This window comes from Pristiophorus japonicus, chromosome 10 (assembly GCF_044704955.1).
Source record: "Pristiophorus japonicus isolate sPriJap1 chromosome 10, sPriJap1.hap1, whole genome shotgun sequence".
NCBI classification, from domain to species: Eukaryota; Metazoa; Chordata; class Chondrichthyes; family Pristiophoridae; genus Pristiophorus; species Pristiophorus japonicus.
In genome coordinates, this window is record NC_091986.1 from 2,896,024 (window position 1) to 2,914,509 (window position 18,486).

The window sequence follows — 18,486 nt, forward strand, 5'->3', positions numbered from 1 at the left end:
TTCCAGTGGGGTTCCACAGGGCTCAGGGCTGGGTCCCTTGCTTTCTGTGGTATATATCAATGATTTAGACTTGAATATATGGGATATGATTAAGAAGTTTGTAGATGACACTAAAATCGGCTGTGTGGTTGATAATGAAGAAGAAAACTGTAGACTGCAGGAAGACATCAATGAACTGGTCAGGTGGGCAGAACAGTGGCAAATGGAATTCAATCAGGAGAAGTGTGAGGTAATGCATTTTGGGAGGTCTAACAAGGCAAGGGAATACACATTAAATGGTAGGACACTGAAGTGTAGAGGAATAAAGGGACCTTGGAGTGCAGGTCCACAGATCCCTGAAGGTAGCAGGCCAGGTAGATAAGGTGGTACACCTCACATTTACCGATATTAAAGTTAAATTGCCACTTAACAGCCCAGTCTGCAAGTTTACTCATGTCTTCTTGTATTATGTTGCATTCTTCCTCAGTGTTAGCTATTCCCACCAGTTTGGTATCATCATCTCAAATTTTGATATTGAGTTACAAAGTCCAAATCAATAATGTAAATTATGACTAACAGTGGTCTCAGCACTGATCCTTGTGGAACAAGGTTTTCTCCCTTCCTCCAATCTGAATGGACTCATCCAATCTCAGGGTCCGAAGAGTGCGTCTGAATGCTGAGGACCAAGGGTACCCGATCTTGGGCCTTGGGTCTCATTCACATCAGTCCGGTGTGGCAGGAGGAGCCCAGCAGTGTGGAGTGAACCACGATCGGACCGCCGCACGTGTCACAGCAGCCCGCAGGCCAGAGGAAATGGGGGCCGGGATGGAATCAGAACCCGGGGGATGGGGGGATATCGGGCCTCGGAGAGGGAAGAGATCGGGCCTCCCTCTACATGTTCTCGATGAGCACTCCTTGCTGGACTACAATTCCTCAAGAACATCAACACCCTGTCGTACTTCATACCAGTGCCCACTGTCCAGGTGTGAGTCTTGGTAGTGGCGGTTGTTGGTCTACACGATGGCAAGCTAAATTATGCCCTCACCAAATGTCCCTACAGCACGCCTCCACCCAAGGCCAAATTATAAAGCCTCTGCTATTACCCCAGCTGCCTTTTGCCAAGAAGTTAGCCAACCCCGAGCGAGGTGTGCAAGAGCAGCTCGTGTGACAAACCATCTTATTTTGTCCTTCTATCTATGGGGAACTATCTGGTCTCACTTTGCACCATTCCATGATAGTGTGGCTGAGAGGAGCAAGTCATCACGTGGGGAATTACATTGCTTAAACCCGTGTCTTACCGCTTGCTCGTACAAGTGTAGGAGTGTAGGTCTCCTATTGATTTTAATGCTAGCTTACTGCCAACATTAAAATAATACCAATTGGAAAATCTAGTCATAGCTCTTTTAATTATTCATACACATTATGTGGGCATCACTGGCAAGGCCAGCAATTATTGCCCATCTCTAGGTGCCCTTGAGAAGGTGGTGGTGAGCTGCCTTCTTGAACCACTGCAGTCATGTGGTGAAGGTGCTCCCACAGGCAGGGAGTTCCAGAATTTTAACCCAGTGATGTTGAAGGAACAGCAAAATGTTTCCAAGTCAGGATGGTATGTGACTCAGAGGGGAACGTGGAGGTGGTGGTGTTCCCATGCGCCTGCTGCCCTTGTCCTTCTAGGTGGTAGAGAGAGTTTTGGAGGTGCTGCCGAAGAAGCCTTGGTGAGTTGCTGCAGTGCATCTTGTAGATGGTACACACTGCAGCCACGGTGCGCCGGTGGTGGAGGGAGTGAGTGTTTAAGGTGGTAATGGGGAGCCAATCAAGCTGCTGCTTTGTCCTGGACCATCACTACTTGCAGAAAAACCACATGTAAACAATGCACACGGCAGTCTATATGGAACCTGCTATAGTGTGAATGTTTCGAAAAGGCATTTTTCACAGGGTGTCCCGGGAAGGAACGTCAGTCCAACAGGTAATGATGGCAACTGTCGGATTCTGTCAATATGGGAGAGCAAAACATTCTGAATTTAGCTTCCTCAGACATGTTCGCAAGCCATGCGATACATCATTACATTACTATACATTGCATATGTTACATCAGGGGTCGAAAAGGACACCCATGTAGTGAACACACATCGATCAGCACTGCCACAAGAGATGGGGGTTTGATTGTGACTCCAAAATGCTACAGTTTGGTCCAAGTATTCTATTCAGCTGAGCATTAGACATCATTTAGATGCATCTATAAAACTGAAGTGAGAGGAATCCGATCGTCCTTTTGTCGTGCTGGAGGTGGCAGTGGGGAAAGAAGGGCAGGAATGCTGTGTAACTGACATTTTGTGGAACTAATAGAATAATCAACCAAATCTGGTTCATTGAGGGTTTCAACGATGGAGGGAAAGTCGGGTTCCAGCTATGGTGCTGCATTACAATCGAGTCACAGCAGGCCACGGAGTCACTGGAACCAAAGACAGCAAGAACGTGGGGAACCAACTCTGCACTCAGCCTGTCGATATAATCCCCCGGCAGAGGAGATAAGGGGTTAATTAAATTCGCTGCTGTTTAAACTGTTACCTTCAGCACAATTCTTCACAGAGTAAAAGCATTCTGAGGTGGCTTGAAAATCTAAGCCAATATTTTATTCATTTGATTATTCCATTTAGTGATGCAACAGTTGTTTAAATTTTAACTGGTAGGTTAAGCACTGAAAGTGTCAAAGCAATAGCAGATATTTCCGAACCCAGCCTCTGTCTTTTATTATACATCCTTATGTTATTTTCACTACTTTTGTATTTTGCAGCGGGGTGGTGATTGGGGGGGGAGAAGCGTTGGGGGGGAGGTAGTTGGGGAGGTGGTTGGGGGGGGAGGTGGTTGGGGGGGGTAGGTAGTCGGGGGGGTAGTTGGGGGGGAGGTAGTTGGGGGGGAGGTAATTGGGGAGGTGGTTGGGGGGGGAGGTGGTTGGGGGGGTAGTTGGGGGGGAGGTAGTTGGGGGGGAGGTAATTGGGGAGGTGGTTGGGGGGGGAGGTGGTTGGGGGGGTAGTTGGGGGGGAGGTAGTTGGGGGGGAGGTAATTGGGGAGGTGGTTGGGGGGGGAGGTGGTTGGGGGGGAGGTAGTTGGGGAGGTGGTTGGGGAGGTGGTTGGGGGGGAGGTAGTTGGGGAGGTGGTTGGGGAGGTGGTTGGGGGGGAGGTAGTTGGGGAGGTGGTTGGGGAGGTGGTTGGGGGGGAGGTAGTTGGGGAGGTGGTTGGGGAGGTGGTTGGGGAGGTGGTTGGGGGGGGAGATGGTTGGGGGGGAGGTAGTTGGGAGGGAGGTAATTGGGGGGGAGGTAGTTGGGGGGGAGGTAGTTGGGGAGGTGGTTGGGGGGGTAGGTAGTTGGGGGGGTAGTTGGGGGGAAGGTGGTTGTGGAGGGGTTGGGTGGGGTTGGGGTGGGGTCAGAAGGGGTGGTGGAAGTAGCGGCCAATTTTTCTGATTAGCATGGCAATGGTTGTTAGCAATGGGGAATGAAACATTTTCCTATTTTGCTTACCCATGGATAGATGTTCCATATCTACACATTGCCCTTTGGCAACATCATTAGCGGGCAGGGGTCAGCTTCCACATGTATCTGATGTGACCCAGCACTGCCTGTGCACACCGCCCCTGTGCACACCGCCTCTCTCAACCTCTCTGCCGTCAGACTGTTTGTCTGATAACCAGGTTTGGATGCACCACAGTTTCCTTCAGCCAAACATTGGAAAGACGAAAGCAATTAGCCAGCATTTTCCAGGAACTCCCATCGATTCCGTGTCCCTTCCCAGCCACTATCTCTGGTTGAACCAAACTGTTCGCAACCTCTGCATCCAATTAAACCCTGAGCTTAGCTTCCAACTCCACACGCTCTCCATCACAAAGACCACCTCTGTAACATTGCTGGTCTCAGCCCTACCGCCACTGAAACCCTCATCCGTGCCTTTGTCACCTCCCGACTGAACTATTCCAGCACTCTTCGAGCCAGCCTCACATCTTAAATCCTTCGTAAACTTCAGCTCATCCAAAACTCAAAGCTTCTTCTATTCCCTAACAGTGTGTCTGAAATCCATACTAACCCCACTACACCAACACTTCCTCCACGAACCACCCTCTCAGTAATGTTCCGACTATATTAGAAGTCACCAAAAAGTCTCTTCAGACTGGTGTTGGAATTAAATCATTCACTCCACAGGACATTAGCTGAAGCAACGTGAACAGCGTGAGCATCCATAACTGTTAACGGGCAGCTCCAAACATCTGAAGGCCAAGAATGGCCGGTCTGACTCCAACCTTGGGAGGATGTGGAGAGGAGGGTTTCACCCAAGAGTTGAGACAAAAAACGTGACATATCATCGGTTAAATGGCCCTCCCAATATCCTACACCAGGCCCACCCCTAAAAAGAGATTGTGTGTTGTGTTTGACTCTATTTGAACTATCGCTCCCTTAAACATACCTTATAACTCCTCAGACCCTTTGGGTATCTGTGTGTGACGTGTGATCCTAAATCTTGCAAGACCACAACAATGCTTAAAAAGAAATGATGAATGTAAGCTAGGAAACATTTCTGTAAAAATACTTAAAATAGACTGTGATTAACTTCATTGAAAATACTTGGGGTCACCAGAGCTTCTGTATTTGTTGACCACTGATCAAAAACAGTTAGCAAAGGTAGAAATTGTGAACTGAGATAATGAACCCAGACCTGCTGCCAATTACACAGGTCATCTTTTCACTGACACAGTTTTTTCTTGATTGGAGCTGGACCTTTTATCCTGGAGAAATAAGTAATGTAAGTAACTACAAAAGTACCAATGACTGAGAAAAACGACAACAATGGAAACCGATAACCAAAGACACACAGATGAGTCAAAATGGACCAACCACCAAAGCACTCACAACTCTACTTGTCAAGCTGCGACAAATATATGCCAAAAATGGGAAGAACAAAAGAATCATGTCTAATATCTGGAGCTTTATCACGGCTAATGGAGACCTGTAATGTAAGCCCCTTGTTGAGCTGTTGAAAGAACAGCACTGGGCCCTGACTCCGTTAGGAGTGTCGAGGAGGTTCAAGCACGTGGGGCGATCCTGTCTGAACTGACCCCCGTCCGGACGGAATGCGGACCGCACCCCCCCCAACACGGCCCCCCCACACTGCCCCCCCCAACATTGCCCCCCCGCAACACTGCCCCCCCCAACACTGCCCCCCCAACACCGCCTCCCACCCCCCCAACACCGCCTCCCACCCCCCCAACACCGCCTCCCCCACCCCTGCACCCCCACCCCCCAACACCGTACCCCCTGCCACTGCCCCCACACCCCCCAGCAGCCCCTCCCCCCCAGCACCAGCACCCCAACCCCCACCCCTTTAATTAACTGAGTTGAATCAAATCTGCTCCAGTGCAAAATGAAGAGGATTGTTTGCTAAGCATCAAATCACACATCTACAGCTAGCCATAGAAACATAGAAACATAGAAAATAGATGCAGGAGTAGGCCATTCGGCCCTTCGAGCCTGCACCACTATTCAATAAGATCATGGCTGATCATTCCCTCAGTACCCCTTTCCTTCTTTCTCTCCATACCCCTTGATCCCTTTAGCCGCAAGGGCCATATCTAACTCCCTCTTCAATATATATCCAATGAACTGGCATCAACAAATCTCTGCGGCAGGGAATTCCACAGGTTAACAACTCTCTGAGTGAAGAAGTTTCTCCTCATCTCAGTCCTAAATGGCCTACCCCTTATCCTAAGACTATGTCCCCTGGTTCTGGACTTCCCCAACATCGAGAACATTCTTCCTGCATCTAACCTGTCCCGTCCCATCAGAATCTTATACGTTTCTATGAGATCCCCTCTCATCGTTCTAAACTCCAGTGTATAAAGGCCCAATTGATCCAGTCTCTCCTCATATGTCAGTCCAGCCATCCCTGGAATCAGTCCGGTGAACCTTCGCTGCACTCCCTCAATAGCAAGAACATCCTTCCTCAGATTAGGAGACCAAAACTGTACACAATATTCCAGGTGCGGCCTCACCAAGGCCCTGTACAACTGCAGTAAGACCTCCCTGCTCCTATACTCAAATCCTCTCGCTATAAAGGCCAACATGCCATTTGCCTTCTTCACCGCCTGCTGTACCTGCATGCCTACTTTCAATAACTGATGAACCATGACACCCATGTCTCGTTGCACCTCCCCTTTTCCTAATCTGTCGCCATTCAGATAATATTCTGCCTTCGTGTTTTTGCCCCCAAAGTGGATAACCTCACATTTATCCACATTATACTGCATCTGCCATGTATTTGCCCACTCACCTAACCTGTCCAAGTCACCCTGCAGCCTCTTAGTGTCCTCCTCATAGCTCACACCGCCACCCAGCTTAGTGTCATCTGCAAACTTGGAGATATTACACTCAATTCCTTAATCCAAATCATTAATGTATATTGTAAATAGCTGGGGTCCCAGCACTGAGCCCTGCAGCACTCCGCTAGTCACTGCCTGCCACTCTGAGAAGGACCTGTTTATCCTGAGCATGCAAGGTGACTGTCTCAAAGTTTTCATCCTCCCCCTGACTTTTTCACTAGCAGTTGCAAACAAGTGAACTTTTTTTTAAAAAGAATATGTATTTTTTTCTCTTAATTCTGCAGTACACATTAAATTATGGGAATAAGATAAAGAAATGTGTAAATATCTTGTGTGATTGATTTTCTGAACAGGTCAACCGTACTACTCAAAAATAGGATCGGTTTTCTCTCAATTATGAGCCTGAAAGGGCAGAAATAGTTTCAATAGTAACTTTCAAAAGGGAATTTGAAAAGGAAAACCTTGCAGGAAAATGGGGACAGAGCGGGTCAGGGGGACACTAACTGGCCCTTGCAAAGAGCGAGCACAGACATGATGGGCCAAATGGGCATCTTCTGTGCTGTAAAATTCTATGATTTTTTTTGAGACATCAGCACCTTGCTTATAAACTGGGCAGTGAAAACAGGGAACATGTGGAACATGGTAATGACTGAAACACACAATTGCTTTCATTTCTATATTAAGTTAACTCAAGGACTTAACTTGACCTACTGGGTTCCACAACACTAACATTTTCAAACCATAATCACCTCCTAATATTTGATTTTTTACTGGAGAATCTCCTGTAACACTGTTCACAGGTAGTGTGAGGTCTGGGACACAGACTGTCCTTTTATCAGCACGACTCAAGTACTCTCCTGTGCAATCCAGGTGATTCTTGCCCCGTGCAAATTCTTCAGGCAAATTAGAAATCAGTACAAAAGAAAAATACTGCGGATGCTGGAATCTGGAATAAAAACAGAGGATGCTGGAAATCTCAGCGGGTCAGGCAGCCTCTGTGGAGAGGAAGCAGAGTTAATGTTTCGGGTCGATGGCCCTTCGTCAGAACTGGAGAATGTTCAGAAAAAAGATTCTTAACCAGCATGGAAAGTGGGAGGGGAGAAACAAGAAAAGAGAAGGTCTGTGATAGGGTGGAAGGCAGGAGAGATGAGAGAGAAAAAGGGATGATGGGCCGAATTCAAATGGTAATGGCCGGAGTTAGAAAAACATTAGTCGAGATCGGGTGTGAATGGTGGGATAATGACCAGCTGCCATTGGAGACACGGAGAGAAAAGCCAGAACATTTTGGTGAGCGGAGGGAACATTCTGCACTTCATCCGCTGGCCAGGATACGGGCCTGTTTGGACCGGATGTCCGTTTTACACCCTGCCCAATTTTTACTTTCCGTTGCCTTCATTCGGGTCATCACATTGCAGCTTTTGGTGATCACGGATAAAGGGATTGCATTACAGTTTTAGTAAGCACTGCGCTTCTTTAAAACCATCGGCATGTAGCCAACGCGATTTTTCCGAATGATTCAAAATGATATATTGTTTGTTCTTACCAATAAAAAGATTCCACTCTGTGTCCAAATCGGCCTGATTGGCAAGGCAGCCCTTCATTACATTAAGGCAGTAGTTGTTGCAAGGTTTTACAGTGGGCAGTCCATGGCAGTATGGACAATACATCATCTTCATTAGTGCACGGATGCACCCGTGTGTTGGAATGACCTATTGAATTAAAAAAAAGAAAATTAATTCCCTTGCCGTCCACTGATGTGTTCTGTGAGGTAAGGCTGTACCAAGTGATGAGTCCGCTGACAACAGAGATCTCTAATGAAACTAATCAATTCACCCCAATTAATTCCATTTTATGAAGGGCTTTCTGCTTACAAGACCGCGCGATGATTTGACTCTGACAATGGATAGCAACTGCACGCCACACAGAGAGTAAAACAATAATCAGCTTTGTATTTCGCAAACAGACAAGGGAGCATTTTTCTTTCCAACTCTACATGCCGTGAATCTGAAACTTAACAACAACTGCTTTGGAGGCAGTTCAGAGAAGGTTCACTAGGTTGATTCCGGAGATGAGGCGGTTGACTTATGAGGAAAGGTTGAGTAGGTTGGGCCTCTACTCATTGGAATTCAGAAGAATGAGAGGTGATCTTATCGAAACGTATAAGATTATGAGGGGGCTTGACAAGGTGGATGCAGAGAGGATGTTTCCACTGATGGGGGAGACTAGAACTAGAGGGCATGATCTTAGAATAAGGAGCCGCCCATTTAAAACTGAGATGAGGAGAAATTTCTTCTCTGAGAGGGTTGTAAATCTGTGGAATTTGCTGCCTCAGAGAGCTGTGGAGGCTGGGTCATTGAATAAATTTAAGACAGAGATAGACAGTTTCTTAAACGATAAAGGGTTAAGGAGTTATGGGGAGCTGAGTCCATGATCGGATCAGCCACGATCATATTAAATGGCGGAGCAGGCTCAAGGGGCCGTATGGCCTACTCCTGTTCCTATTTCTTATGTTCTTAAAAACATGAGGCAATCTCACAAAAGATATGTGCTCTAGAAAAGAGGACGAATGGAAATAATTTTGGAAATTATTCATCGTGATGAGAAATGTGCACACTGGCCTGCAAAGGCCGATAAACGTAAGAACATAAGAACCAGGAGCAGGAGTCGGCCCACGGTCCCTCGAGCCTGCTCCACCATTCAGTGAGATCGTGGCTGATCTGATCATGGAACCTGAGCTTTCATTTTCGTTATTTCAAGTGTTTTTTCAGTTTTCTGGAGCTAGAAATAGTTTTCCTGCCTTAGCAACAAGCTGGGTGCTGATTATATATAACAGGAAGTCAACAAGATTAAATGGTTCGGATAAAATACCTACAATAAAAGTCACAATAAAATAACACAAATGATGCTTGTGTGGAACATGTTAAAGCTTCTTTTGATGCCAAGTGACATGGTGCTGGTGCTACAGGGTTGAATTATAAGAACGCTGCATCAACTTCCTGTGTGTTCCCTCGAGTTTAGAAGATTGAGGGGTGATCTCATCACATAGATTGCACTAAAGGTTAGGCACAAAGCTGCCACTGTGCACATGCACCTTCATTTTACATCTCAAGTTTACTTTCTTGCTTGCACAAGAAGGTAGCATAAAGTTCGAGGCAACGGGTCACAACTGAATAAAGGCTCACAAATCAGAGGCCATTCATTTCCTTGCAGGAAGTCACTATTAACATCCAGGCATATAACAGTAAATAACAACAAAAACCTCAATTGCTCCATCCTTGCAAACTACCGCCCCATCTCCAACCTCCCTTTCGTTTCCCTTTGATGTTGTCGACTCCCAAATCCATACCCATCTTTTTTGGAACCCTGTTTGAATCCCTCCAATCCGGTTCCCGCCCCTGCCACAGTACCGAAATGGCTCTCATCAAGTTACAAATGACATCCTTTGTGACTGTGGCAAAGGTAAACTTCCTCTTCGTCCTCCTGGACCTGTCTGCAACCTTTGACACGGCGACCACTCCATCCTCCTCCAACGCCTCTCCACCATTGTCCAGTTGGGTGGGACTGCACTCGCCTGGTTCCATTCTTATCTCTCTAATCTTAGCCAGAAAATCACCCGCAACAGCTTCTCTTCCCGCCCCCGCATCGTTACCTCTGGTGTCCCCCAAGGATCTGTCCTTGGCCCCCTCCTATTCCTCATTTACATGTTTCCCCTTGGCGATATCATCCGAAAACACGGAGCCAGTTTCTACATGTACGCTGACGACACCCAGCTCTACCTCACCACCACTTCTCTCGACCCCTCCACGGTCTCTAAATTGTCAGACTGTTTGGCCGACATCCAGTACTGGATGAACAGGAATTTTTTCCAATTAAATATTGGGAAAACCGAAGCCATGGTCATTGGTCTCCGCCACAAACTGCGTTCCCTAGACATCGACTCCATCCCTCTCCCTAACATCTATCTGCAGCTGAATCAGACTGTTCGCAAATGTGGTGTCATATTTGACCCTGAAATGAGCTTCTGACCACATATCCGCAGCATAACTAAGACCACCTATTTCCACCTCCGTAACATCGCCCGCCTCCGCCCCTGCCTCAGCTCATCCGCTGTTGAATCCCTCATCCCTGCCTTTCTTACTTCTGGACTTGACTATTCCAAACTACTCCTGGCTGGCCTCCCACGTTCTACCCTACATAAACTTGAGGTGATCCAAAACTCGGCTGTCCGTGTCGTAACTTGCACCCAGTCCCGTTCACTCCTCACCCCTGTGCTCACTGACTTACATTGGCTCCCATAAGAACATAAGAAATAGGAGCAGGAGTAGGCCTTTCGGCCCCTCGAGCCTGCTCCGCCATTCAATAAGATCATGGCTAATCCAATCTTGGCCTCAACTCCACTTTCCTGCCCACTCCCCATAACCCTTCGCTCCCTTATCGCTCAAAAATCTGTCTATCTCCAACTTATATATATTCAATGACCCAGCCTCCACAGCTCTCTGGGGCAGAGAATTCCACAGATTTACAACCCTTAGAGAAGAAATTCCTCCTCATCTCAGTTTTAAATGTGCAACCCCTTATTCTGAATAAGGGATCCTGGTTAAGCAATGCCTCGATTTCAAAATTGGCACGCTTGTTTTCAAATCCTTCCAGGGCCTCGCACCTCCCTATCTCTGTAATCTCCTTCAGTTCCACAACCCCCGAGATATCTGCGCTCCTCTAATTCTGCTCTCCTAAGCATCCTTGATAAAATCGCTCAACCGTTGGTGGCCGTGCCTTCAGCTGCCTTTGCCCCAAGCTCTGGAACTCCCTCCCTAAACCTCTCCACTCTCTACCACTCTTTCCTCCTATAAGACGCTCCTTAAAACCTACCTCACTGACCAAGTGTTGGTCACCTGCGCTAATTTCTCCTTATGTGGCTCGGTGTCAAATTTTCTTGACTTATAACACTCCTGTGAAGCGCCTTGGGCTATTTCACTATGTTAAAGGCGCTATATAAATACACGTTGCTGTTGTTATTATGGGTGGATGAGGGATGGTAAAGTAGCAGATCTCGCCCCGGTTGATGCCGATTACCAGCTCTTAACCTGCTTCTATGCCTCGCTCTCCTACTTATTCACTTTCACACAGGCCTACACAGAATCACAGGACATTGCACACTGTAAGCTCTGGTTGAAGATTTGTCAGTGAGCTGGAAGTTTAACATTCATCTCCGTTCGGTCATCCTAGGCAAAGAACAGCAAGCAGTCTGGAGCCTGTGCATCCTCTCACCAAAGTTTGCAAACAATTTCACAGAGGATGCAATGAGCTCTTACCTGATTACTCTGTGGACCTCCAAAGCATCCAATGTATATGTAATAACTACTTGAAGACCATGTTAAGAAATGTTGATAGCAGTGGATTCCTCATTTGTTTTCAGGAAAAAAAGACTTGCATTTATATAGCGCCTTTCACGACCTCAGAACGTCCCAAAAAGCTTTACAGCCAATGAAGTACTTTTTGGAGTGTATTCGCCGTTATAATGTAAGCATCACGGCAGCCAATTTGTGCACAGCAAGCTCCCACACACAGCAATGTGATAATGACCAGATAATCTGTTTTTCTTATGTTGATTGAGGGGTGTATATATTGGCCAGGACACCGGGGATAACTCCTGCTCTTCTTCAAAATAGTACCATGGAATCTTTTACATTCACCTGAGAGAGCAGTTCAACGTCTCATCCAAAAGACAGCACCTCCGACAGTGCGGCGCTCCCTCAGCACTGCACTGGGTGAGTCAGCCTAGATTTATGTGCTGGAGTGGGACTTGACCCCACAACCTTCTGACGCAGAGGCAAGTGTGCTGCCCACTGAGCTGACACGGTTCACTAAGATTCCTGTGTAGATAGAAACCATAACTGCGTTGTGGAATGTCCCAAACAGTATCGTATTGATGAGTAGCTCCAAGGTGAGTCAGTGGGTTCTGACACTGTGTCACAAGGGTATTCTCATTCTCAGTCCTCCTCTGTCTACAGCAAGTGTCAAATGCTGATGGGCGTGCTCCGATTATACTTTGTACATCACTCTCTCGTATATTTTCAATCAATCTCTGTTGCATATCTCCCCTTGATACATTTTACAGCACTAAGTCTCTCCAATACAATACAATTTACTTCAGCAGTGTCTGCAGGATATCTGCCCTTGAAGAAGATAGATTGCGAAGACTAATCATGTAAGTTGTACACTTCCTGACATGCCAATTTGGAAGCCATGTGATTTTTGACAGCAAACTTTGGTATAATTTTCCAAACACTGACAGCAGGTAACTAACAGTTGGAGTCTGTGAGAATTACAGTGGAACATGAAGAATTATTTGTTATTTTCATATCTGCCGCTTGATGCCAAACATGAGGCACCATGTGATCGTACATGTACACAAACTCCAGGAACTTGTGGGGCTTTGTCAGAACAGGACCAAGAGGCAGTGAATGAACTTTGCCAGCAAATGCGGACACATTTTAGTGAACATTTACTTTCAGCGTGAAATAGGCAAGGAACACATTAACCCACTGGAACCCCAGCTTATCTCAACAGGCTCAAACTCTGCAATTCATTGATGTCGATTTAAACACTCAACTACAAGGATAAACCAGCTGTGACAAGGTCAGATGGTTCAGAAAGGTTACCATTCACATAAGGCCACCAATTTTGGTTGACATTGTAACTGCAGCAAGGCTGCTGAAATGGAGAGTGATAAACAGAAATCAGGCAATGTAAAACAATAATGCATATATAACTAATGCCCAAACCAAAATGCAGATGAAACTATGTACTGTGCCAAAAATAATCATAAGTCCCAACCAGCAATGAAAATTCCAACAAATCTTTGAAAATTCAATTCTTACTTTCAAAAAGCATTTGATAAAGTACTCCATACCAGACTTATTCGGAAAATAGAAGCACGTGGTAATAAAGGGACTGGTAACTGTGGGGTGCGTAATTTGCTGAGGGATAGGAGGCAGAGAGCAGTGAACAGATTTGAGAAGTATGCAGTGGGGTCCCCTAGGAATGAGACCATTGCCTTTCTTGTTATATAAATGACCAGGAGTTGGGTAGAGCGATTACAATTTTGAAGATTGCAGATGATACAAAACTTAGCCACATAGTAAATAGTGAGCAGGATAGTAGCAAACTTCACAAGGACATCGCCAGACTGGTGAGATCGGCAGACACATGCCAGGTGCAATTTAATGCAGATATTGTTTGAAGTGATGGACTTTGGGATAAACAACATGGAGAGGCAGTGTAATATAAATGGTATTATTTTGAGGGCAGGGTGCAAGAGCAGAGGGACCTGGAGGTGCATATTCACAAATCTTTGAAGGCGGCTGGGCATGTTGATCAGGCGGTTAAGAAAGCGTGTGGGATACTCGGCTTTGTAAATAGGGGCTTTGAATACAGAAACAAGGAAGGCATGCAAAACCTTTCATCTCTGGTTAGGATCAGTTGGAGTATTGTGTACAATTCTGGGTACCACACTTCAGGAAGGATAGCAAGGCCTTGGAGAAGGTGCAGAGGAGGTTTGCCAAGATGATATCAGGGACTTCTGTTATACAGAGATTGGAAAGGCTGTGATTGCTCTCCTGGGATTGAGCAGAGAAAGCAAAGGGAAGACCGAACAGGGGCATTCAAAATGATGAGGGGTTTTGGTAGAGCAAGTCAGAGAAATGGTTTCCTCTGGCAAGCGGGTTGATAACCAGAGGTCTTAGATTTAAAATAATTTGCAAAAGAACTAGATGGGAAAAGAGAATGTTTTTCCACACAGAGGGTTGTTCAGATCTGGAATGCTTTACCTGTACCTGGAAAGATGGTGCAATTAGATTCCACAGGAGCTTTCTAAAAGCAATTTGACACATACTCAAAGAGGACTAATTTGCAGGGTTGTGGGGAAAAGGTTGGGGTGTGGGACTGAGAGCCAACACAGGCACGATGGGCCGAATGGCCTCCGTTTATGCTGTAAGATTCTATTATGATTCTATAAAGGCTAGTCCAGGCAGTTATTCCTTCCTCCGTCATGTATCTACCAGCTTCTCCTGAAATGCATTTCTGCTATTTACCTCAACCCGCTCCATGGGGCAGGAGTTCCAAAACTCTAAACTCTCTCTGAGTACAGAAGTTTCTCCTGATTTCCTTATTGGATTGATCATTGACTACCTTATATTTGTGGCACTTAATATGGGGTAATAAATTATGGAGGAGGAGATGTTGCAAAACAGTGAAACCTGGCATGGAATTAATCTGCATGGAATGGTTGGTGAAACAAGGCTAACAGCGTGAGGTGTAGCCACAGTGCTTCATGCTGAGTCAACACACACTTGTAGGGCCAGACGTTGGGTTTCATTATTCCCCACATTGTCCTGAGAGTTAAATCCTGATGGCTGGTGGACAGCAGCAGGAAATCACTCCCGAAAACCATGGACCGAAGGTGGCGAGGGGTGTTAATGCGATGGGAGGGTAGTGGGCAGCGCTCAGCCGAAATTTTAGCCCCCCACCCTCCCCGGCCCCTATACCCCCCCCCCGGCCCCCCCATCACTTGCACTGTTCCCACTGGATGGGCATTGGACTGCTTTCTTGTTCCAATTTGTCTCGTTACTTTAAAAGCCAGATTACACACACACACTCAGTTGTAGCAATTCAAGATCAGGACTTTAGTGAAGCTCCATACTTTCCGAGACCTGTATGAGAGCTGAGATATCACACTTCACGATCTGCTCAACAGTGGCTCACTCACATCTCGTATACCAATCTTACCCTTTGCTCACTACCAATAAACCCCAGTACATCAAAGATACCGACAAACGCCGACAGAATAACAACTTGAACTAAACAAACGTGCACTTCCATAAACAAAAGTGACCTGACAAACTCTTCCCATCATTTTATTATCATGACCAGAAGTGACCTGATTTTCTAAATAAACTCTTCCCGTTCCCCCAAACACAAGTGACCAATCTGACATATTCCAGACCATTGACAATAGGGCTGAGCAACTCTTACACTTTCTGCTATTTCATTTTCCTGTAACGATATTGTGGTTTCTGGCTTGTTTGCACAATTTACAACACAAAGTTGTTTTAACTCATCGTGTGCCGATCCCATAGACTGTGCAGAATGCACATTTGAGGTGCTCACGTAACGAACGCCTTCACTCCTACAGTGGGCAAGATTTAGATTGGGGCTTTTCTCTTGGCTGGTGCAGAATAAGGTGGCAACAAACTACTTCTTTCATCTCCCAAAGCACGTGCTCTACTCGGAACTCCTACACGACAATCAAGCCCCAAGTGGGCAGAGGAAACGTTTCAAGGTCACCCTCAAAGCCTCCCCTTGATAAAATGCAACATCGCCACCAACACACGAGAAATTGGCTATTGAGAAAAGTGCCAGAGGGAAACCAGTACCCAAGCAAGAGTGAGGCCAGAGGGAAAGTGGACAGTAAAGGGGGGTGGGCAGGGAAAGAACTGGCAAACAAAAGGCAAGTGACTTTCTTCCAGACTTCTGCCAGCATTACTTCATGAGAGTGAGAGACTATTTATAGACAAGGCTCAATTCTAATGAGTAATTTTCTTCAGTGTCCACAGGCAAGGTTATCTGAGGCATCTGTTAATTGAAGGGAGTTCAAAAGACATGATAATCTTCTTTAAATTCACAGCACAGTCTGTCAAAAAAAACAGGCATAAAAGCAGGGTCTGATTTCAATCAACCTCTGAGGACGAATGCTTCGGGGCTAAAAGCAAAGGGATTCATTGCGAACATGAAGTGAGAGTCGTTCTGTGCATGTGTGTACCTTACTGGGGGGGCAGAGCCGAGCTGAACCGACTCCTCTTGGGTCGAAACTGAGCCCCCCCCCCCCCACCGTCCGGCTCCCCCCCCCCCCCACCCACCATCTGGGCCCCCATCCTGTCTTGCTCCCCGCTCCCTCCCCCCGCTCTTTCCCTCCCTCCCCCCCGAGCCCCCGTCCTGTCCCTCTCCACCCCCACCCCCCGGGCCCCCGTCCTGTCTCGCTCCCTGCTCCAACCCCGGGCCCCCGTCCTGACTCGCTCCCCGCTCCCTCCCCCTGGGGCCCCGCTCTTTCCCTCCCCGCCCTCCCACCCCTCCGAGCCCCCGTCCTGTCCCTCTCCATGCCCCCCCCGGGCCCCCGTCCTGTCCCTCTCCACGCCCCCCACACCCCCGAGCCCCCGTCCTGTCCCTCTCCACGCCCCCCACACCCCTCCGAGCCCCCCCCCCCGGGCCCCCGTCCTGTCCCTCTCCACGCCCCCCACACCCCCGAGCCCCCGTCCTGTCCCTCTCCACACCCCCCCACCCCGCCGAGCCCCCGTCCTGTCCCTCTCCACGCCCCCCACACCCCTCCGAGCCCCCCCCCCCGGGCCCCCGTCCTGTCCCTCTCCACGCCCCCCACACCCCCGAGCCCCCGTCCTGTCCCTCTCCACACCCCCCCACCCCGCCGAGCCCCCGTCCTGTCCCTCTCCATCCCCACCCCCCGGGCCCCCGTCCTGTCTCCCAGTATCCAAGCTTTTTTTGGGGTGGGGGGGGGGGGAGAGGGGGGGGGTGGGGGGAGTTCCAGATTCCCACTACTCTTTGTGTGAAGAAATACTTCCTGACATCACCCCTGAATGAGGTTAATTTTACAGCCCTTGTTCTGGATTCTCCCACCAGAGGAAATCGTTTCTATACCCAATCGAATCCTTTTAAAAGAAAGACTTGCATTTATATAGCGCCTTTCACGACCACAGGACGTCCCAAAGCGCGTTACAGCCAATGAAGTACTTCTGGAGTGTAGTCACTGTTGTAATGTGGGAAATGCGGCAGCCAATTTACGCACAGCAAGCTCCCACAAACTGCAATGTGATAATGACCAGATAATTTGTTTTTGTTATGTTGATTGAGGGATAAATATTGGCCCCGGGACACTGGGGATAACTCCCCTGCGCTTCTTCGAAATAGTGCCCTGGGATCTTTTACGCCCTTTAAACACCTCAATTCGATCACCCCTCAATCTCCTAAACGTAAGGGAATACAAGCCAAGTGAGCGCTGGGCATTCGCTGAACCCGGGAGTGTGAGCAGTGTGTGTTCTCTGAACTCAATGGCATTGATCTTGCAAGCTGAGGATTCAGGAAACACTATGGGAGGCACATTTTCACTTGCTACCCGAAAATGTTGCTTTTTTATTACCTGAACTCACTGAGTGAAAGGGTGGTAGAGGCAAAAAACCCGCATCACATTTAAAAAGTACTTGGATGTGCACTTGAAGTGGCGTAACTGTAATGTACACCCCAGTGAGGATGCTCACAGGTTTGTGGAGATGTTGAGTTGGGAGTGGCTGAGCCAGTCACGTGATGTTCACAAGACTCAATAAAACCCCAGCCAGTTGGGTTCGGGGAATCCACGATGAGGCAGGTGGTTGTGAGCCTGGTGGATGAGCTGGTAATGTGTAGTGTGACTGTTAAACCTTTGCTAATAAACCAACTCGTTCTTAACAGCAAGGAATTCTTAAGCAAAGAACCCATGAAACAAATACATTTCAGTATTCTACAAGGCGACGGACCAAGAGCTGGAAAGTGGGATTAGGTCGGATAGATGGGCCGAATGGCCTCCTTCTGTGCGGTAAATTTTCATGATTCTAATGATCCAGGTAACAGCATATGAGCACAGGAGAGGCTCGGTTAGCCAGGCTTGAGTCAGGACCCAATCTCAGAGGATTAAAGGGAATTATGGGCAAGTGTGCGGGGTATCAGAGATGTCTGCCTTTGATGAGGGAGAATGGGGACAGGGGGATGCATGAGGAACATCATTACATGAGGCAGCGGTGATATCCAAAATGTAGGGAAGGTAGAGGGACTGTCAGTGCCATAGTGTGAAAGCAAGCATGACTGAACAGGCAGAGGAGATCAAAAGTCATGTCAATATCTTGTTGGTCATTTCCATTATTATTTTCCTCAATGAGTTAAAAACCAAAATTCAAATATGACTGTTGCACCTTGGGGTATCTACAACACAGTTCCAGCTGGAGGTTTGGTTTCAATCCTGAAACTCCATTAATAGTGAAAGATCAAAGACATCAAGGAGCCACTCATTATTAAATTAGATGAAAGACAGGCATTTGAAGACA

General features: G+C 47.4%; 1 protein-coding gene across 1 annotated transcript in view; it reads right to left on the bottom strand.

Moving 5' to 3' along the window:
* gpc6a (glypican 6a) overlaps nt 1-18,486 on the bottom strand; it is a 1,137,716-nt gene that overhangs the window by 295,093 nt on the left and 824,137 nt on the right. Inside the window, exon 4 of the mRNA XM_070891364.1 lies at nt 7,887-8,052. Within this exon, the coding sequence (XP_070747465.1) occupies nt 7,887-8,052 (166 nt within the window). The remainder of the gene's footprint in view (nt 1-7,886; nt 8,053-18,486) is intronic.